General features: G+C 43.2%; 1 protein-coding gene across 3 annotated transcripts in view; it reads right to left on the bottom strand.

Annotated features, from left to right (window-relative positions):
• ASB5 (ankyrin repeat and SOCS box containing 5) overlaps positions 1 to 22,531 on the bottom strand; it is a 34,770-nt gene extending 12,239 nt beyond the window's left edge. Inside the window, exons 1-2 of one of the 3 annotated variants that reach the window (XM_060246503.1) lie at positions 22,125 to 22,531; positions 19,239 to 19,532 (exon numbers count right to left, since the gene is read on the bottom strand). In XM_060246503.1, the coding sequence (XP_060102486.1) occupies positions 19,239 to 19,434 (196 nt within the window). In that variant the 5' untranslated portion in view covers positions 19,435 to 19,532; positions 22,125 to 22,531. Of the gene's footprint in view, positions 1 to 5,366; positions 5,626 to 19,238; positions 19,533 to 22,124 lie in introns of those variants that run through there. The other 2 variants (XM_060246504.1, XM_060246505.1) reach the window with 2 other exon arrangements.

Genomic DNA, 22,531 nt, shown 5'->3' with positions numbered 1-22,531 from the left:
ATCCTCTCTGGTTCTCACCACCCTGAACAATTTAGTGTCATTTGCAAACCCGACCACTTCACTGCTTACTCCCAACTCCAGATCATTAATGAACAAGATAAAGAGCATGGGACCCAGTACTGAGCCCTGCGGCACCCCACTGCTTACCTTCCTCCAGTGCGAAGACTGCCCATTTATACTCACTCTCTGCTTCCTATTACTCAGCCAGTTTTTGATCCACAAGAGGACCTGTCCTTTTACTCTATGACTCTCGAGCTTACTAAGGAGCCTTTGATGAGGAACTTTATCAAAAGCTTTCTGGAAGTCAAGGTAAACAACATCTATTGGGTCCCCTTTGTCCACATGTTTGTTCACCCCCTCAAAGAACTGTAACAGGTTAGTGATGCAAGATCTTCCCTTACAGAACCCATGCTGAGTATTCCTCAATAACTTGTGTTCATTAATGTGCCTACTCATTCTGTCCTTGACAAACCTGAGGCATTTTCCAGGTTTGTCAAAAAAATCTGTCTTATCCATTCAATGCTCCAGTCCCTGAATTTAAGTATTCTCAGGTGGGGCCACACTTTGCTATTAGAATATGTAAGTGGGAACTCACAAGGGCCTGTGGGGTAAATTTCCTTCTCCCCCAATGCTTTCTTATTTCCCTTCTTTGAAAGCCCCCATAGCCCCTCCTCCTCCCGCCTTCTCTTTTTTGCATCTACTAGCCAGTGAACCTATATCTTTTCCCCATCTTCAGTTTTCTGTCCTTCCATATCCTCTGCTTACCCAGGAAACAGGGCTGCCAATCCTCAGGTGGATAGCAGAAATAAACCCTAAGGTTCTGTGATGAGCAGCCTCCAAACAAATGAACCAACTTAGAAAAAAAACTTATAAAAAACTTTTTATAATATTCTAAACAGTCACATAAACCTTATCTTAACCAATATATCCTGATAAACAGAACACCTAAAGTGAAAAAACAAGTATGTCCTTCCACATTCAAGAGAAATCCTCCGTCCGCTTGCTCTTGAGGAGATCCCACAGTATTTTTGAGTTGTTCCACTTCCAATAATGTGGAATGTACACAACATAACACAGCGATGAGGTTGTACTTTGTGTTCCCACGTTTCTCTAGAAGCTTTAACCAGCTTTTCTCAATTTTATCAGAGCACAGCAAGATTTCATTTCTTCATTTACAATTAAGTCACAATTCTCTCAAGGTCATTTGTTTGGAGGCTGGTCATCACAGAACCTTAGGATTTATTTCTGCTACCTTTTGCTGTGATTCTCTGGGCGTTGTTTTTAATCCCCAGGTGGGGGCAGGGGATCCCCTGGTTTGGAGGCCCTCCCTCCGCTTCAGGATCATCAGAAAGGGAGGGGAGGGAAATGTCTGCTGGGCACTCCATTATTCCCTATGGAGACTCGACTCCCATAGGGTATAATGGAAAATTGATCCATAGGTATCTGGAGCTCGGGGAGGGGCTGTTTTTTAGATAGAGGCACCAAATTTTCAGCATAGCATCTGGTGACTCTCCTCAAAATACCCCCCAAGTTTATTGGACCAGGGGGTCCAATTCTATTAGCCCCAAAAGAAGGTTCCACTATCCTTCATTATTCCAAATGAAGGGAAGGCATTTAAAAGGCATGCGGTCCCTTTCAATGTGATGGCCAGAACTCCCTTTTGAGTTCAGTCATGCTTGCCACACCCTTGCTCCTGGCTCCATCCCCAAAGTCACCTGGTTCCACCCCCAAAGTTCCCAGATATTTCTTGAGTCAGACTTGGCAACCCTACCAGGAAAACAAGGGTGGACCGAGGCTACTTGCACAGTGGGGAACCAGCAAGGACTCATGAAGGGTACCCATTTCCCCATATCTCAGCTTACCCACACTATTTCCTCTTTCTCTCCAACTGACAGTGTCCAATCCTCAACTTCCTCTGCTTCCTGCTCTCCTTTTCACCTACTCCAAATCTATTTCTTATTTATTTACTTCAGTTTTAGCTTACTTTCTCCTCAATGGGAACTCAAAGCATCTTTGTTCTTCTATCCATTTTATCTTCAGAACAACACTGTGAGCAGGGGCAGACTCGGAATGGGAAACCTGGGAAAGGGCCCAGCTCCCAGCTTGGCCTGCCCCCCACAAGGAGGAAGAGGAGAAAGAGGCAGTATGTCTGACCCTACTTCTCACTCTCACAGGCGAAACAGAAAGAGGGAGGAAGAGGCAGCTTGCTTAACCAATTGGGAAGGTGTTGTTTTCCTCACCTTAGGAGGGCCAGGCACTGACTCCCTCATATAAGCCACATCAACTGGGTACCTCCCTAACCTTGTTTGGGGCTCAGCTGGACCAACTTAGATACTACTGTCTGCATTGCCTCATGTGGGGTCAGGTGCCAAAGTCTGCCTTCCCTCATGAGGGGCCAGGTTGTGTCAGTGGTGACCAAGGTCAAGACAGTTCATACCATAGTATTCCCTATTACTAAGTATGAGTGTGAAAGTTGAACAATGATGAAAAGCTGACAGAAAGAAAGTGGATTCCTTTGAAGTGTAGTGTTGGCTGACAGGAAGTAAGTGAATTCCTTTGAAGTATAGTGTTGGAAGACAGTTTTATGGATACCTTGGACCACTAAAAAGACAAGTCGGTTCTAGATCAAATAAAGGCTGAACTCCCTAGAAAAATTAAAATGACTAAACTGAGATTATTGTACTTTGGTCATGTTATGAGAAAACAAGAGTCACTGCAAAAGACAATAATGCTAGGAAAAGTAGAAGGCAGCAGGAAATGAGGAAGACCCAACATGAAATGGGTTGGCTCAATCCAGGAATGCACAGACTTCAGTTTGCAAGACCTGAGCAAGGCTGTTAACATTAGGACATTTGGGAGGTCATTAATTCATAGGGTTGCCATAAACTGGAAACGACTTGACAGCACTTACCACACATACAATGCTTTAGTAATAATTTTCTGGGGGTTTTTAATGTTACAGAGTTTAGTTTAATAAGTAGATTTTGTCTAAATAACATTTGCTTCTGTTTACTACAGAATTTATTTTCTAACTTTACCCCCACCACCCTCAGATTTTGCTCTAAATTTTCTGAAATTGGGAGAAAGACTATATAGTCTTGACTCTTATTTCACACCCAGCCATTTAAGTATGCTTGAAACTTTAAGGGTCTTTACTCCCTTTGCAGTATCAAGAAGACCTGTGAAGAATTAATCATGATCAGAGGAAGTAATTTACCTCTAATCCTAATTAACCCTTTTTGTTTTAAAGAGAGAGCTCACTATACCCAAAGCACCTTTTTAGCTGAAAGGGGGGGGCACTTCTCAGCAGCATTTGTAGGTGATGAGAATGGGATTGGGAGATGTGTACCCAATGATACACAGCTTAATTTCCATCAAATAAACCAGGGGAGGTCAAACTTGCTTATCATAAGAGCTACACAGAATAAATATCAGATGTCTGAGAGCCGCAAGACACGAAAATTAGATGTTTGAAAGAGGGCAGGCAGGCAAGAAAGAAGGAAGAAAGATGGGGGAGGGAGAGGTAGAAAAAATGCAAATCTAACATTAAATGCATTCTCCAAACTGCCAGCTGACCTGGCTTGGATAAGTGATTTAAAGAGATAAATGCCTTCTCCAAGTTGACCGATGGGGTGGTGGGAGCATCAAGAGGCATGCAATAGATGTGAAAGAGGCACATGTGGCTCCTAAGCCACAGTTTGGCCACTGCTGAAGTAAACTAAGGGCGTTTTCGCACTCACCTTCAAGTGGCGCGACCACCCTCTTCACGCCGGAGGATCTGCAGGGATTTCACATAAGAAGCGCCGGAGCAGCCAAAAGAGCCGGAAAGTTCCGTCGCGAAACCCGCTCAAACGGAAACCGCCAAGAAGCAGGAAAACGTTTGAGCGGCTTTTGCGACGGAAGTCGCCGGCTCTTTTGGCTGCTCCGGCGCTTCTTATGCAAAATCCCTGCAGATCCTCCAGCGTGAAGAGGGTGGTCGCGCCACTTGAAGGTGAGTGCGAAAACGCCCTAAGGGTTTGCACCTGTGCTGTGTTCTCATGTTACCAAGATTCCAGGCAGTATGAGGACAATGTGTGTGGTAGTCTTTGGTCTTCCAGTTTGGGGTTGTGTGTTTCCCCTGAACTAATATTGTTCCTCAGGGTATGTAGAACCTACCTTTATCTATGTCTGCTTTTTGCTGCCCTATAGGTTGTTACCAACTTCAACATTAGAAGACACAAGAGAGGATCCTACAAGCTAACACAGTGATGGGAAATTCCAGTCTCTCCATCACTCCCCCCCCCCCGCCCTCATTCCCACCTCTCTGGTTCTACATACAATTTGCCTCTTCCCTTCTGGCTCACTTCTCCCCAGCGCCCCAATAAATCCAAGGTTTCCACATCACATACAATGTTATGGGTAATCTCTGGAAAGATGGGTCACCCAAAGCCAACTGTTTTTTTTCTGCTGGTAAAAAAAAATAAAAAAGGAAGCTGGGCGCTATGTTAGGGATCATAAGACCTGTATGATCAAATGCCACATGGAAGGGGGCTGTGTAAGGTCTCTTCCTTACTACAGCCCACATCCATGTGGCATTTGACCATACAGGTCAAAGCTGGCTGAATTCACCTCATAATTAGCATCTTGATGATAGTTGCCAGATTTATGAATGTAAGTTACAGGAAAATAATTATATGCTAAATGACAGAGATAATCATATATTTTTGTTCCAAATTAAGGGGGGATGCATATCCTTAAAAATAATATTTATTTCCCAACCTTGCCCCCCCATGAGCTCTGATATACAGCAGCATGCTGATGCTATGCCATTCTGCACCACAAGCTGCCAGCAAACCCTGTCCCCTCCACCTATCCATTACTGGAGGGCGGGGGGGGGGGGTGGACAGCAAGAGTGCAAGAACGGTACAATTAGAAGCTTCACAGGCCCTTCATTAATGTAACCCAATATATTTTGTACACATCACATTGCTTCTGAAGTGCCAAATGTCTGCTAACTCATTTCTACAATATTTTCATGTCATCTATAGCTCTTCCAAGTTTTCCTGCCTTGGTGTGTATGTTTACATGTAAGCTTACCCCACCTCTTCCACTCTGTAAACAGCTCAGCGCTTAGCAACACACTTTCTCTGAAATAAACAGCCGTAACCTTTGCAAAAGCAGGATCCAACAAAACATACTCGAGCTTATTTTACAGAATTATACAGGCACAGAAAAGCTGCACTATCACATATATGGACCTATATCACAATGCCCCAAATGAGTAGTTATACTGAACATTTTAATTTAGGAAACAGCTTGTTGCAAAAAAGTGTCACATTAGCATATTCCACTGCTCCTCCGGCCTATGAAAAGATTGCTTTACCAACCTTGGCTTGTGAGAATACCCCAGCTGGCTTTTCGTTTTGCTGGACACTCCCTGATGTATTCTAGGCTTCTCTTTGAGAGATTCTGTTTAGTGCAGCTCTGTTGAGCAGCAGCATTTGCAGTCATTTCCCCCTCTCTGCCAAGCAGAATGCAGATGCTTTTCCCTGCGGAAACATCCACAGTCTGCTGACTACTTTCTTCCCTCCCTTAACATCTTCTCACAAAAAACATGGTTACTTCACTGTTGGCTGATACCCATTCAGCAATATTTACCAGTGAGGCAGCCGGGTACAGTGAAGGAAGGGAAGGATTGCATTGGCACTTTCTATTTATAAAACCAGAAAGAATCAGCTTAGCTACAGCCTGGGTTTGTTTACATGATTTATCAAGGAAGAGGCTGTTTAGTTTCTGTCTTAGCAAGTAAAAGTTATTACTTAATATTGGCTCCTCATCTGCAAAATGGGGATAATATTTCCCAGGATAATTATTACAGCAGACATTAGAACAATGTTGAAGAACTTAGAAAATTAAAAACTGCTATGTTAAGTGCTCAGTCATTTGAAACTTAGCCAGCTTTTTCAATGGATAAGGTAATTAAGGCATTTTTAGATAAGATCGCTGCAAAACTGAAACATTCCTGCTATACAAACAAAAACACATTGTGAAATACGAATTAGAAAATAACAGCAATTGCTAAAATACAGCAACAGGGATCCAGTAACAACTATTATTTCTGAAAACTCATAATTTCTTTCTACACTGACTCACAAAGCAACAGAAACATTTAATGTTAGCAGAACAGGGCAAATATCCAGACAGGGCACTAGATAAGGAAGCAAATCTGCACAAATAGGAAGACAATACTGATCTAGGATAAAGTAACCATGCAGATTAACTAGAGCAATGCTCTTATTACATCGATGATATGCCTGATTAAAGTAGGTGCTTATGTTATGGTCATAGTCAATTCTGCAGGTACCAACAAGTGTTAAAGCTTTATGCTTCAGAGGGGCAACCTTTATATTATTGACAGCAGGGCATTTTTGAGCAGATATGCACAGGAACATTTGTAAGCCAAAATGCCCTCAAAAGAAGTTGGGGAATTGACAGGTGGGCACCTTCGGCTTAAAAAGGATCTAGAATCTATGTATACAGGATTCCACTTCCAGAGATTATTGCTAAATTTACCAAGGACACTAATTAAGTAAAACAATTAAAATTTATTACAGAAATTATAGAACATACATACAAGGTGATGAATACATACAACACACATACAGTCCTAATAAAAATAGAAAGAAATGCATAGAGGTAACATAAGGATGGACAAACAGGGTGATAATTACTAATTGTCTTCAAGGAAGGTTCCAATGGCGACAAACGAGGACGATGGGGAAGGGGACCCTCAACTGGCCAAGAATCGGGGATGTATCTAAGCAGCAGGAATGGGGTACTGCTAGATGCACACCTGTGGGGAGCTGGGTTACAGGTTATAAGGACTACCTTGAGCCCTTAGAGGATGGGAGGTACAGGGGCAGAGGACAACTGGTACATGACCTCAGAAAAAGGGGAGGCTCCACAATGACCATAAGGGCTGGACTTATGCGGTAGCCAATAGCCAGTTTATTGGGGGCACCTGATTGGATGCCATACCTGGCCAATGAGCAGATCTGGCCCCGGTTACCTGATTGGACTTCCAGGTAACAATGGTCCAAAGGGGGAGGCTCCAGGATAACCATTAAGGGAAAGAATGGGTGAAATTATTGGGGTGGAAGTGATTAAAAACTATCAAAACTTATCTAAAAGGTGACAATAGATGGCCAAATTGCTACCTAAGGTAACACCCGATCTATTCAAAGACACTTGGCTCTAGATGAAGATGTTCTTCCTCTTCTTCATTCCTCTACTGGCATCATCCTTTGTCTTGGGTTCCATTGGACAAAGGCTTAGGCAGTCTGACAGGATCCACGCCTAAGATAAGCTTGATTGCCTTATGCATAGGTGACATCTGTTGAGTATGTGAGCCTCCTGCTTCTCTGTCATGGAGTCTGGCACTGCAGGAAGATAGTTGCTGGTGATGTTAGCCTACCAATATGGATTCTATGGTCAAGGCTGGAATCCGCTTGCCCGGACAGTTCCTGGTGGCGCAACTTCTTCCGCTGCAATGGCCGAGATGGTGATCGCACGGAGCGACTGGAAACCCATCTGTTCTCCGGGTTAGCACTCTTCCAGAGACACGGAGCGCTGCTGTAACGTTGTGGCTGTTAGTACTCACATAAGTCCCTTACAGTCTGGTAGACAAAACCCACGTTTTCCTGGCAGATGTGTGTGAGTTGAGACTCCAGGCACCCTGGCAACCAAACGGGTTACTACAATGTTCTGAAATTAGGGGTCTTTTTCTCACACAGTTGTAGCTGGCTTGGCATCAGGGGGTGTGGCCTAATAAATGAGTTCCTGCTGGGCTTTTTCTACAAAAAACAACGGTGATGTTAGGAGGTGTGGCAAATGAGTTCCTGCTGAGCTTTTTCTACAAAAAAATCCTGATTGACAGCATTTGTTTGAAAACTGAAACTTCCAGATAGATATGTGTTTACAGAATGGAATGGGGTGCTGGACCTTGTGCCTGCTAGCCAATCACATTTTCAATACCATTTTATTTTGACTGCTTCATAGCCAGCCCCCAGGCTCTACCCCTATTTTTGGGATTTTTCAACAATGTGGAATCCTAGCTCTAGTACTAGGCAGCTTTTTAAGGACATGGCAATGGAGTATGAGATGCAAGAAAAAGTGTCCTCCTTGCTTCCATTCTTAATAGGGTCTTTCTCCCAGGAATTGTTGTGCCCTCCTCCCAAATTAGCTATACTGTTAAGGGTAGAGATAAGGGATGTATTGCAACGACATGTAAAGTAGTACATGTTTGCCTGTATGTGGGTATGTGCATGACTGAGTGTATGCATAGATTTAGTCTAGGGAACCTATCCTCTGCCTCTGCCTTCTTTAAGCTGTCACTACCCCATCAGACCCTGTGTGTGGAACAGTAACCTCTGACAAATCAGAGCAAAAGAAGGAAGTGAACATGAGTAGATATTCCACTAAGGCAACATATTTCAGGAGTGAAGCCTGGGAATGGGCATGAACCAAGAAAATGGTGGTTCATTTGATTGTCCAAACTGATGGTTCATGGGTAGTTTGATTTCTTGATCAATTTGTGATATAATGCCCCCCCAATGGGTTAGAGCAGTGGCGTAAGGAGGGGGGGCGGGTCGCCCCAGGTCTGGGGGGTCCCCGCATTGGCAAGGGGGGCCCCCAAACAATGGCCGTGTTGCTGCGCTGCGAGGGGGGGAGAAAAAGAATGGAGGCGCCCCGCGCCCGACAGCGAGGGGGAGCGCGCGTGCACGGCAGAGGAAGGGGGTGTGGTGGGGAGGGGCGCGCGCGCGCACGTCGGGGCTCCTCGTTCCCTTCCCTTCCCCCCCTCCCCCCTTTTTTCCCCCTCTCTCTCACGCAATCGGACTGAAAGCGCGGGAAAGGCGCGCCGCTTTTTCTCCTCCCTCGCCTCAGAAAGCGCGCGTGCGCACCAGCCTCCTTCTCGGGCATCTCCCGCGGCGGGGGGAGGGGAGTGGACGGCAACCACCAACCGCCGGCCTGACTGGCTGACTGACTGACTGGGGTCGGGCGGCCGTGGGACGCGCCTCCTCAGTGCCCGCGCGCGCCCCCAGGGCCCAAGGCGCCGTTGCTGCCCCACACGCACGTCCCCGAGATAGGGGGCCCACATAAATCTTGGGCCTCCCCGGGCCCCCAAAGCCCTAGCTATGCCACTGGGTTAGAGACAGCAAACTGTTAGCAAACTCTTCAGCTGACTCTCCTCTACCTGCTCTCCAAGTTTGGTGAGGACTGGATTTAGGGGGCCAAGTTACAGTCCCCCAAAGCAGGTGCCCTCTTAAATACTGGACCTGATGCATTGATGTTCAAAACAGGAACATGCTTTATTAATAACTCAGGAACAAGCCAACATGGCGGGGCTGCGACTCTGCTTACATGCATGCTCAGAAACACACCCACCCCAACCTCCAATCACAACAGTTGAACTTCTTGTCAGACCTTCTGATTGGCCCCCAAAGAGTACAGGTCTAATTTGTATCGTGAGTCTCTGAGCCCTGCTAAGCCGGGCACGTGTGAACGCGCTGTTAAACATGAAGTCCAATACACAACATGCCCCCAGTAAAATATGTAGTGCTAGGAGTATGTCTTGCATTTTAGAGATCAAATCACAGAGGGCTTCCCTGGGATGCCTGCTTTCAACATTGCCATGTCCCAACAGGGGCATCCCTTTGATTCCCCCAAGAGGTGCACCATTTGCCCCAGGGTCCACCACGACAGGAGGCAAAGGTGAGCTCTCATTTCCCACTGCTGCCTGCCTCCTCCTCCTCCATAACTTCCTGGGGAGCTGGTATTTTGGAAAGGGAGGTGGAACTTGGAAGGTGTTTCTGAGGGCAGAGGAAGGGCTCATGGAGTGGTGCCAGGTGCAGTTCTTCTGAAAGCACCCATGGTGGGGAGAGAAAGCAAGCCTAGAACTGCCTTCCCAAAGTTCCCTTCTTCCTGCTGCACTGCCTGTTTAAAGATCTGCCTGATGTCAGTCAAGCCGGAGATGCCCCCACTGGACTGGCCACTCTCCTGGACCTAGGAACTAGCTTGCTGGCTGGCTGGCTGGCCAATGGGACCCACGTGCTCACTCAGCCTTGGGCAGCTGCAGGAAGAGAAATTATGCCCGCTGTGTCCCCTCTCTTAAAAACTTGCTTTCAGCCAGTAGGTTTGCGCTTTCTTTCTTCCCTCACTAGGAAAGGGCTACTGGGAACAGAGCCAGATTAACAGTTAGGCCAAGTAGGCACTGGCCTATGAGTGCCCACACCTTTAGGGGCCCCAGGATGGCTTTCTCCCCTAGTTTCCCCCCTGCTTGCAGCCCTCCCTCCCAGCCTGCATGAGCAGCCACCAACTGAGCTGTTCTTTGCTCCAACTTGCCTGAGGTGGCTGCTGCTGGTTGCATTGCCAAGTTTGCCTCTCTGACTCTCCCCTACAGCTTAGTAAAAGGGACTTTTAAGAAAGTGCCTGCAGGCTGCAGCAGGGACCATGGGCAATGGGGCAGGCACTCTGAGATAATTTGCAAGGGGCTCCCCAAGATTTTGACTCCCTAGGGTATTTCCACAGGGTTTAATCTGGCATTGGCTGGGATAGAGGAGGGTACTTGTCCGGCTCCCTTACTGCGAGGAAACACTGAGGACAAAGGTCCCAAGTGCCTGACAGGGTGCAAGAGCAAGCCCTCTGGAATCAGGAATTCCCTGCCTCCCCCCCCTAATGCGTTGGGTTGTATGAGCAAGGGGAGCCAGAAGTGCACACCTGGCCTGAAGGCATCTCTAATTAAATTAAATTACATTACTGCACGCTCCCCAGTGCCCCAGCACCCCCTGAGGCTGGTGGATCAGATCCCTGAACCCAACACACAGCAAGGTTTGTTTTTAAGCTGCCTTAGCAAATAAGAAAAAATTCAAATTAACAAGAGAAGACTTAGATGAGAACTCACCATCGCCACCTAGCAATGGTAGTGGGGCTGTGTGTGTTTGTGTGTGTGGCTCAGAACCACAGAACAGCATAGTAAGGTTTCATTTTAAGAAAATAAACGCCACAGCAAATCAAATAAATGAAGGGGAATAGCTTCCCAGCTCGGAGGGGTCTTTAAAAAATTGTCCCACAGGAGGAAAATCACCCACTCGGAAGCCTCCCCTGCAGCAAGCCTTTCTCACAGACTCTCCCTCTAAATAACTCTCCCTCTAAATAACTCATGCTGCAAAGTGAAAGCAGCTGACTCAGGATCTGGCATATATACAAACCTGCTCCCACAGAACAGAATAGGAACTCTGTGGATGGCTCCCAGAGCTCCCAATCAAGGTATGGACAGCTGCTATAGGTGTTTCTAGGCTCTCTCCCAGATTTGTCTAGGAAGTACTTGAATCAGCACCAGGCTGTCTGCAGAATGAACCACCCAAAACCACCAAAGGAAAAAGGTGGACTGATTTCACTATCACCCTTACACCACTCTCACGTCTGTCTTCTCAGCGCAGCATCCTCCCGATTTCCCACTATTTGCGCTGGGGCTGCAGCAAACATTGCAGTTTTTGCGCAGCAAACAGAAACAGCTAAAAACCAGTTTCTGTTTGCTGCATGAAAACTGCAATGTTTGCTGCAGTCCATAGTAGATAAAGGAGTATTTTTGTTTCAGGACCGTATAAGTAGTGATATGGATGATACAAATATTGAAAAATCCACACTGACTCTGGGGTAAATTTTAGTGACCAGAGCTGAAAAGGTTAGGTAAATGGAGTTTGAATGTCACTCCTTTTCAAGAAGCACCAGACACAACTGATTTTTTTTTTCAGTCAGTTTTTCCTGGTCTAAAGCCAAGCTCTCATGCTTTAAATGGTAGTTTTGGGTCACAAATTATAACCCATGCCAGTACCCATTCTTAATGACAATATAGATGCAGTAGGCATCTTAGAAACATGGTGGAGTGGGTAAAATCTGAAGATTTTAGAATTGTTAGGCACATAGAGACACAAAACCTGATGAGGGAAAATCAGCATGGCTTCTGCAAAGAGAAATTCTCCCTCATCAGCCTTCTGGAATTCTTTGAGGAAGTGAACAAGCATATAGACCAGGGGTGGCCAATGGTAGCTCTCCAGATGTTTTTTGCCTACAACTCCCATCAGCCCCAGTCAGCATGGCCACGGGAGTTGTAGGCAAAAACATCTGGAGAGCTACCGTTGGCCACCCCTGACATAGACAACAGTGACCTAGAACAGGGGTGGCCAACAGTAACTCTCCAGATGTTTTTGCCTACAACTGCCATCAACCCCAGCCAGCATGGCCAATGGCTGGGGCTGATGTGAGTTGTAGGCAAAAAGCATCTAGAGAGTTACTGTTGGCCACCCCTGACCTAGAAGACATTATATACTTGGTCTTTCAAAAGGCTTTTGACAAGGTTCCTCACCAAAGACTCCTGAGTTAACTTAGCAGTCATGGAATAAGAGGATGGGTTCTTTTATTGACAGGAAGCAAAGAGTAGGAATAAATGGACAGTTCTCACAATGGAGAGAAGTAAGCAGTAGAGTGCCATAAGGATCGGTATTGGGCCAGTACTATTTAATTTATTCATCAACTATCTGGAACTAGGAGTGAGTAGTGTAGTGGCCAAGTTTGCACATCACACAAAATTATTCAGGATGGTGCAAACCAAGACTGACTGTGAAGAGCTTCAAGAGGATGTCCACAAACTGGGTGGGCAACAATGCGGCAAATCATGTTCAATGATGGTAAGTGTAACATGATACAAATTAGGACAAAAAATCCCAACTTCAAATATAGGCTAATGAAGCCTGAGTGTCAAGCCAGTGTGCTGTAGCAGTGAAAAAGGCAAACTCTGGTTTACGTATTATTAGGAACAGGACTCAGGATAAAACAGCCAATATTATAATGACCCTGTATAGATCTATGGTGCAGCCTCATTTGGAATACCATGTACAGTTCTGGTCACTGTATCTCAAAATGAAAACTGCAGCTAGAAAAAGTACAGAGGAGGGCAACCAAGATGATTAGGGGCTTGGAGCACCTTCTTAATGAGGAAAGGCTTCTATGCCTTACTGTTGGCAGGAACTGGTTGACCACTGTGTGAGACAGGATGCTGGACTAGATGGACTATTGGTCTGATCCAGCAGGGCTCTTTCTTATGTTCTTAACTGTTTAAGATAACGGCTCATCTGGTTTTGAGAAAAACAAAATACCACAGTAGTGTTTTCAGGTGCCATGCTGAGTAGTTACAGCCTACTACATTCCTTTCATAACCAACTGCATCTCTATTGTACTTACAAAGCTAGGACAGGTCTATCATTTTTTATTAATAGAACTGTGATCTGTCTGGAATGTTCACTAAGGAAACATCTTGTACTTTTTTCCCTTCTCCCAGCAACTGTTGTTGAGTGACATTATCAGTTGCGATTGTTAAACAGGGCAATAGGAAAACATTACTTATCATTCATAACTGCATGAGTGCAGTCAACCTCTTTGGATAACAGATTGAGAAATATGAGCTACTACATAATTTTCCACAGATAGATCACTGGATATGACTGATGAAGGGGGAAAGGTGACTTCGAGCAATTACTCCTGTTTCTGGGAACAGCTGTGTAGTCATTAGCTTGTGCTAAAAGATGCTTCATGACGAGTCTAATTTAGGCTAGTTGTAGAAACACCTAAGTTCAAAACACATGCCAGTCATATCCCATATTTATGTTAATATGAAAGCTTAGGGTATGTCATAGCTGAGGGGACTTATCAACAATCACATAAAACAGTTTTATCACCTCTAAGTACAAAGGAAATATATTTGATGTTGATCAGTGTCTGCAAATCTTCAAACAAATTCTCCAGTTAGCTTTAAAGTAATGTATTCCTTTATTAAAAATGACTTTGTATATTGACTTTGCATCATCAGCAAGTTGAATATGACAAACTTAGTTTGATAAATAGTACTAGAACTCAAAAAGCACATTTACAATGTATCTTCATGATCTGGAAGATTTGTGTCTATTGACCATTAGCAAAATACCAGTAAGTTGATACTGATGTTGGTTTTGGCTTTGTTAACTTCTGTTAAATAAATTACTTCACTTATAGAAGCTAATTCAGACAAAAGCCATCATTTGTCATATGATCAAAATAAAACATGTTAACATTTCATGATGTTGATACAGATTCCTGTCAGATAAACATAAATTTCTTTTCACCCTCTTAATAGGTTGGATCCAGTAGTTCCCTTCTACCAGGGTGATCAGTTTCCCATTGGAGGAAGAGCTTTTTCATTAGGAGTACTGCCTCCAAAGAAAGACCCCACGCCTTCAAAGGTTGGAGAAAGGTATGACAGATGGTTCATGACAGGGTAATGTAGTTTGCAGTGCAATCCTAAACAGGAAGTTTAGAACTGAAATAAATAGATTTAGAAGAGTGTAACTTTGTTTAAGATTGTCATGTTAGGCACTTAGGAAAAGGAAGAATATAATCAATTGGCCATACTGGCTCCCTTTTACATCCCATTTACAGTTACTAGTTTCTGTCAGTGATTGAATGAACATAGTATTATATTTTCAGCATCTAAATCACCATTTAAAAAACACCAAACTAAATGTTACTTCCTCCTGTGTAGTGTAGTTGTGAAGGCAATCAGCAGAACCTGGATCTAGGTGAGGAGCTCAAAATTCTTGGGTCTTCTTTGTAGTAATTCAGTTTGTACCTTCAATTTCGCAGGGCCTGTAAGACCAAGCTTTTCTGGATGGCCTTCAGCTAATTGCCCCTGGCAAGAGTGATTGGTCTCCCTGTGGGTCTTTCGCAACAGGCCACATGGCCACTATTTATTATTATTGACTGTAGTTTGCTGTATATGACACCTGGGGCACTACCCCACCTGGGAAGCCTCCGAAGGATGTAGTGCAGGGGGAAAGCAGCAGAATGGCAGCACTCTTGTGTGCCACCCGTTGCTCTCTTGCTTCCCACTCGCCACCCTGTACGATGAGCTTGCGGGGGGCGCAGTGCAGGGGTCTGCCTCGAGCAGTGGAACCTCTAGCACTGGCCCTGGATGGGCTCTGCATTTTCACATGGAAATTGAAAGGAGTACACTAGAGGGAGATGGCTTTTTTGTAAGTCTTTGACCCATGAGATCTATCAAGTTTTCTACTGGGACAGTTGGAGTAAGAATACCAGTGCACCTATTGCAGGTTATCACAGTTTCTACACTGTCTTTAGGATAGAATGTGTCAGACCCAACTCTCTCTGGCATTAGGCCGTGTCTCTTCATGGGTTCCTTGTCCTGTCCCAGAACAGTCACCAGCTAGACACAGATGGTTGCAGACTTCCCAAAGGCAAGCAGCCCTAGTTAGTCTTCACACAGCATCATTTCCTTTCCTGTATCTCCTTGCTAATAAATAAATGGATGGTCTTTTGAACACACTCATCTCTGCTGTGTGAACCTAACAGTAGGAACCTGAGTGAGTACTCTGTTCCTGACCTGCAAACAAAAGGAAGCATCACAGCAGTCGAGGGGGGGGGGGGACAGAAATGAGATCTTGAGATCTCATCTCTGCCAGATCACCTTAGGAAAGCTGCCCTCTCAATCTCAAAATGAAATCTGAAGCAAAGTTAGACACTTCTAATTTGAAATCAATCTGCTAAAAAGTGTGTAATTCTGCTTAGGATGGCACTTTCAGTCTTCCAGGTTTTCAAGGCCTCACTGAGGGCAGGGGATCCCCCACCCCCAGTAGGTGCTTCCCGCCACTGCTCTGCTGGATGGCAGGGGGAGAATATGGCACCAAAAGGTAGGGGGTGTCAGCAGCATCCCAACACACTGGCATCAGTCCCTGTGCACTCAGAAGTGATGTCAACATATTGTTAGTAAGGAACCCCCATTACACAGTAAATCCCCACACCCGGTTGCCAAGGCGATCTGGCAATCCTATCACCCAGTCATATCTGCATTAATAATACAGACTTTCTTTACAGGACTGTTTTCCAGCTGGGCTGATTAGGACATGCTAATGTGTGAACACTGAAAGCACTATTTTAATGCTTAGTGTTGCAGAAAATTCTGGGGCAATCTCTCATTTCATGCTAGAACAGGTGCTTGGACAGAGCAAAGTACAATTCTTTCATGTTCTTTTTAGCCTGACCAGCACTAGAGGGGCTTAGAGAAGTGTGAAAGAGTGGTGCTGCACACAATCTTTTGGGAAAGCATGTGCAGAATTAAGAGGCATACTTAATGTGTGGAGCACTGGATGTTAGCTGGCCCTACGCAAGTGGATTTTGGACATACTGACATAGTGGATGTATATATGCCAGTATACTTGAAGCAGTCAATTTCTTCAGTAAATACATATGTTCCTCTAATTAGGTGTTGCCTAGATTGAAATTTTGTAGCATTTTTGAAGAAGATTGGATATGCTATGCTGGACAAACTTTGATTCAATGCCTGTTTTGAGTTATGTCGAAGTATCTTCCCACTGATCCCTCTCAGATCATCAATGATTTCTAGTTTCTACAAGACTGGAAAGACAAATATCTACTCACTGCGGAAAAGAAAAATAAATCACTTCTATAGTGTCTAATTTTAGTATAACACTCAACAATCACAATGTGACTAGATTTGAAAACTAAACATTTTCTTCAGCAAATGTTAAAAGTCTCACACAAACAACACTGATGCAATTGCTTTCCCTTCTAGAAATTTTTTCTTCAACAAGCCCACACTCTGACAATATTAATGATAGAAGAGACAGAAGATTCCCACACTCAGGCCATATCCAATAAAATTATATGTATCCTAGAAGGCGATATATAGTTTGTATTCCTCACCACCATCACTAAACAGTTGAGACATTTTACTAGCAAGTAGGAAATATTGTGCTATAACTTACAGTGATGCAATTTACTACATGGAAATGATTGCTTCATTGGACCACAAATATTTCTCATATTAATCATTAAAGCCCTTCCCGAAAAGTGTACCTACCTAAAATTCAGTGACTTTGATGTAGTAATGTGCTAGACAATATTGGTGGTGGGGGTTGCTGACAAGTTAATCATATATATCAGACAAGTTATATTTATAAACAGTCAAATAGTCTTAGAAGTTAGAAATGCACCTTAGCTGTAGTAATAAACAAATATCCCTATTTTTTGTCTTCTTTTATTTATTCATTCATATTTTTGTCAATAGTTTCACTTCTTTGCTTTTTGCTGTTAGGTTTGTAGACACCTTTGTAAGGTGCACGCATGTCATTCAGTTTTTATATGCAATTAATATGGTATTTATACATACAGTGTTCACCATATATACATACACATAGTGCATAACTAATTTACTGATGCAGAAATGATAACTTTGGAACAAGTGGCATTTTTACAGGGAAAAAAATCAGTGTAAGGAAATAGAAAACAGAATGAAAAGGAATATCATTTTAGTAAAACCAAAATGTGAATTTCTGGGTTGAAATAGCAGAAAGGTGACATTTGAAACAATCCCTCTCCAGAAGAGACACTGAGACCTTGGTAGATGCCCAGCAATGCATATTCTTTGAGAAAAGCTCAGAGGCAAATTTAATACCATGTGGGGAAATGATTTAAAGCTGTAGTCCTACATAAATACGTATTAGGAAATGTCACACTCAAACTAATTGTGCTGTGTGTATACTGCTTTGCATCATGATAGCTATAGCTAGTAAAATGTCTCAACCTTTTATGGGGGAGAGCTATGCTACAGAATTGTGACAATGTCTGTGGTACCAAAAGGAGTCAATTGTCTTTTCCTGGACCTGCCTCTGTCACCACTGCACAATAATCCTTCCTAAGTATGAACAACAGCCCTTGGCACCAGGAAGAATATTGGCTGCTTGCTGTGCCAAGAGCAGGGATCAGATCTCTACACCTGAATTTGCATGTGGGGTCAAGCAATCCAGTGGTTATAAATGCTTTAATGGAAAACAATGTGCCCATTTGTTTTAAGCTCATGGCCTACTTTGACATAAATAGCGTCTGAGCTTTCCATTCATTTATTTTTCTTGTCATAACTTACCAACAATACCTAAAGGTTGTTGCATTAATTATTGCTTACTTCACAATGTTAGAAACAGTGTTGGCTGTAGTTTAGGAGTGTGACTTGCTTGCCTACTGAGGCCTAAGAAAATAAAGAGCTAGATATTAACTTAGTGCTTCTGGCATTTCTAATATTGCTTGAAGCATTTTGGCTTTTAATGTATATTGACATTTTTGAGTTGCTGTACCCATTGCGCGCATAGGTAGTACAAGGGTCTGATATGTTAATACCAAATACAAAACCATTTCTTTTACTATTTTTTTTTAAATTAATATTCAGGTTCCATTCAATCTTATAGGTTTAACAGAGTATATGGACAAATGTGGTTACAATCCTGGAAAACAAGAGCATATACATGACAGCTTTGCTAGAAATCTACATATAGCGGTATAGAAGATGTATTAATATCTAGTGTTATTGTGTGCAGATAACTATATAAACCCATTTTATGTACTTTTTCCTACATGTAGTTGCAAAATTTGAGCACAAACAAAAATTAGATTTCAAAAATTTAATTCAACATAGTCTACCAGAATTGCTCATGTTTTAGAGTCTTCTTGACAAGTAATCATTAGGACTACCCATGAAGAAGAAAAATTACGGTAGTCACATTTTTATTCCACCTTTTCTCCATGGACTTCTAGTTGTAATGGTCCTCCTCAGTTTCATTTTATCATCAAGAGCCACGATGGGACACTACACAAAGATTCTTTCTGTGTGCCCCTATACAAAGATTCTTTCTGTGTGCCCCTATACCATCCAGATACAACCCAAACTTCATTTGATTTGCCCTGAAAATGGGTTCCTAATCTTCCACCCTTGGCAGCCCTGAAAATAAGAAAGTTTGACTAACCCATTTAAGACTCATATAAGCCATCTAAGATTCATGAAAGGTCATACTAAAATTAATGTTTTTAAGGTGCCATTGGGCTCCCACTCGTCATCCAGTGAGCTTCATGGCCAAGTGAGGATTGGAACCTGGGTCTGCTTACTTCTGATCTCACATGCACTACATCACAAAATGGTATATTTTGTAGCATAAATAAAGTAAGAAAAGTATGCAATAAAAATTAATTGGCATGGAGAGTAAGAAAAATCAGATTGATTTACTTTAAAAAAAACACTTTAAAATTAGCAGATCAATAACAGGAAGGACCAATAGTAGCAATAAAGCAAGGAGATAACTTACCTTGTGCTTGAGGAATTCCATAAAACTCAGCAGCTATCCTTGCAGCCTCCTTTTTGTTCCCTTTTACAATGTAGAAGTGACTGAGTATTGCGAGGCTGATTTTCACAAACAGCTTAAAACAGAAAAGTGAAAGTATTGTAAAGTAGACATTGGATAATTGTTGGGCAAAAGGGCGATTTTCCTCTACGACAGTCATTGCTGCACCAGAGGCTTTGTCAGTGTTTAGATACAGCTCCAAACTATGTTGATAAGATCATACGGCTCCAGCCAGACACTCCTAGGGAACAGCTGGTCCTGGTGAAAGAAAATATCAGCTGGTCATGATGCTTGCTGCTCAAAATATGGGGATTATTTATACTGTACATAGCATGGAGTTCACTTGAGCTTCTGCTAGCCTGATGGTATTCAACTAGAGCAGAACATCTACAATCACAGTTTCAAACACTTTGGATTACAACACTCCATATTAAAAGGTCTGTTTCATTTCACAGCTCATATATCTATTGTGTGTAATTACTGCAGTTTTGCACCTAGTTAAAGAATGATTATCAAATGTATTATTTACAGCTTCTTCAGTTACTCCCCAATATTCCTAAGAAACTGTTGTAGATCTGGAGGTTATTGATTTATCCTGATTATATTCTGTTTTCTATTGAGAGATTTCTGTTGGATCTCATTATCATAATTCTGTTGGATATCATTATATTCTGTTTTCTATTGAGAGATTCCTGTTTAATTCTGTTGGATTTCATATTTAAACTGCTGAAATGGGTGTTTTAACATGCACTCTCATATACCTGGAGCCCCGTGGCACAGAGTGGTAAAGCTGCAGTACTGCAGTCTGAACTCTCTGCTCACGACCTGAGTTCGATTCCGGCGGAAGTTGGATTCAGGTAGCTGGCTCAAAGTTGACTCAGCCTTCCATCCTTCCAAGGTCGGTAAAATGAGTACCCAGCTAGCTGGGGGGGGGGGGGAGTGTAGATGACTGGGGAAGGCAATGGCAAACCACTCCATAAAAAGGTCTGCTGTGAAGACGTGATGCGACGTCACCCCAGAGTAAAAAATGACTAGTGCTTGCACAGGGGACCTTTCCTTTCCTTTCTCATATACACACTCATAAAAGAATAAAAGGTAGGAAATATTAAGTGGGGGGCAGACTTTGAGAATATAACCTTATTTTAGAAATGAATGGGCCAGGATGAAGTTATGAAAAGATTTCAGCAATTCATACACCAAACAATTATGTGTAGTAACTGGGGTATCATCTAATTTATGAGGCTTTGTTTATTGGTTAAAGAAAGCCACTTAATCCGGTAAGAGAAAAATATTTATATTATCTTATTAGAATTGCTACTTCAGGGATACCAGTAGCTTCTCAACACCATTATTTTGTTTACAGTTGCATTATTATGGCCAGAGGCTAGATAATCGACTTGAATGTGTATTCAGAAATATAAAACTTCTCTTTACTAAGAAGACAATTTATTACCGGAAGATCCACAGGGGCTCAAATGTTTAAATGTGTCTTCAGATCATCTTGACACACAAGAATCCATCTTGTCAGGTGAGCTAATCCATATGTGTGAGGGAATGTGACAGATCAGCTCTACTAATTGAGGTAAGGGGAAAGCCATAGCAAGCAGAGAATCTCTACATGAGCTCGAGTTGCTGTAGCTAGAACAGTCACTGCATGAGGCAGTTTGCTGCAGTTCGGAGAAAATTAGGTGTGACTAAAACCCATTAAAAACAATTGTATTTAGCTGTGCTTAATTTCCATTGGACTGGATTCAAACCATGCCACTTCCACTAAGCACTAACACAAGTGCCAGACTGTGATTTTCTCTAATTCACTCCACCCCAGCCTCACACTCACAGCCCACTGTGTTGCATCACACTCCATTCTGAAGCGTGCTCTGGCTCTCAGGGACAGCTTTGCAGCAAGTGCAACGGACTACAGTGCTGAAGGGAGGAGCCCAATTATATGAGCAGAACTCTATTGGTGACTCTTTTAGGGTTGCCAACCTCCAGGTGATGGCTAGAGATCTCCTGCTATTACAACTGATCTCCAGGAGACAGAGTCAGTTCACCTGGAGAAAATGGCCACTTTGGAAGACAGACTCTATGGCATTATATCCCACTGAAGGCCCTCCTCTTCCCCAAACCCTGCCCTCCTCAGGCCCCACCCCAAAAATCTCCAGGTATTTTTGAACCCAGATCTGGAAACCCTAGACTCTTTGGATATAAATCATTGATTCTAGAGAAATTATGAATGCCCTCCCTATTTTTTGGCTTTATCCACTAGGTTATAACTTTTCTTCAGACTGAGCAAGCATGTACAATCAGGCACAGACCAAAAGCTTGAGTTTCAAATTGCGTGTGCCTTGGTTACCATAAGCCTCGTTATACTTCTAGGTCCTAATTACTTGCACCTGCTGGTATGACCTTAGGTCAGTCATAACTCTCTCAGAGCTGTTCCTCTAAAGAGAAGTTCTGGAGAGCTCTCTCAGCCCCACCTGCTTCACAGGATATTGTTATGGGGAGGGGAAGGGAAAGGAGATTGTAAGCCGCTCTGAGACTCCAAGTGGAGTGCGGGGTATAAATCCAATAATTTTAATGAGGTTCCTATTTCAAAGAAGATCCCAGAACAATTTGTTTTTTTTCCTGACAATCTGAATTGTTTAAAACTGCTTCATATAAACTGCTCATAGCATAGCAATAAACAATGAAAAGCAGATAGCCATCCCTAGTAACTTTCTAAAATAACATTCCATATAGTTGGGAATGTGAGAGCCTATCCATTCTGCTAGTATAGGCAGGAAGCACTATTGAAAAGCTCAAGAATAGGGAAAATTATACAGAGCAATTGAGTAATCTGCATCCTTTTACCTGGCACAGGGAGCTCTTCTCCATGCCTTTTTCTTCTGGGAACTGCATGGGGGAAACCACTTCAAAGTTGGCTGCCAGGGCAGTGCTTTTGTGATATGATCAGTCAATAGGCCAATCTGTTCTCACAGCTGTTTTCATGATTCCATGTTAAAGCTCTAGCTTACAAGCATTCCTTTGCTGCCAGATCAAAAGGGTTAGCAACAAACTGGACTTACCTACATGGTAATTTGAGAAGAGTCCTTTAAGGTACAAGGTCATAGGGAGGAATCATGTTTGGCTATAAAACAGTCCTTCCTCTGAGCTTGACAGTGGCATCCCACTCACCTGTACTGACTAGAACACTTCTGTTAACTCTCAAGGAAACTGGTAATGACCAGCGCACAGTGAAAAAAAGAGGGTTACAGAAC

The sequence above is a fragment of the Heteronotia binoei genome, chromosome 9, assembly GCF_032191835.1.
Source record: "Heteronotia binoei isolate CCM8104 ecotype False Entrance Well chromosome 9, APGP_CSIRO_Hbin_v1, whole genome shotgun sequence".
Classification (NCBI taxonomy): domain Eukaryota; kingdom Metazoa; phylum Chordata; class Lepidosauria; order Squamata; family Gekkonidae; genus Heteronotia; species Heteronotia binoei.
The sequence above is the reverse complement of the archived record's forward strand: the minus strand, read 5'-3'. Positions and strand labels throughout refer to the sequence as shown.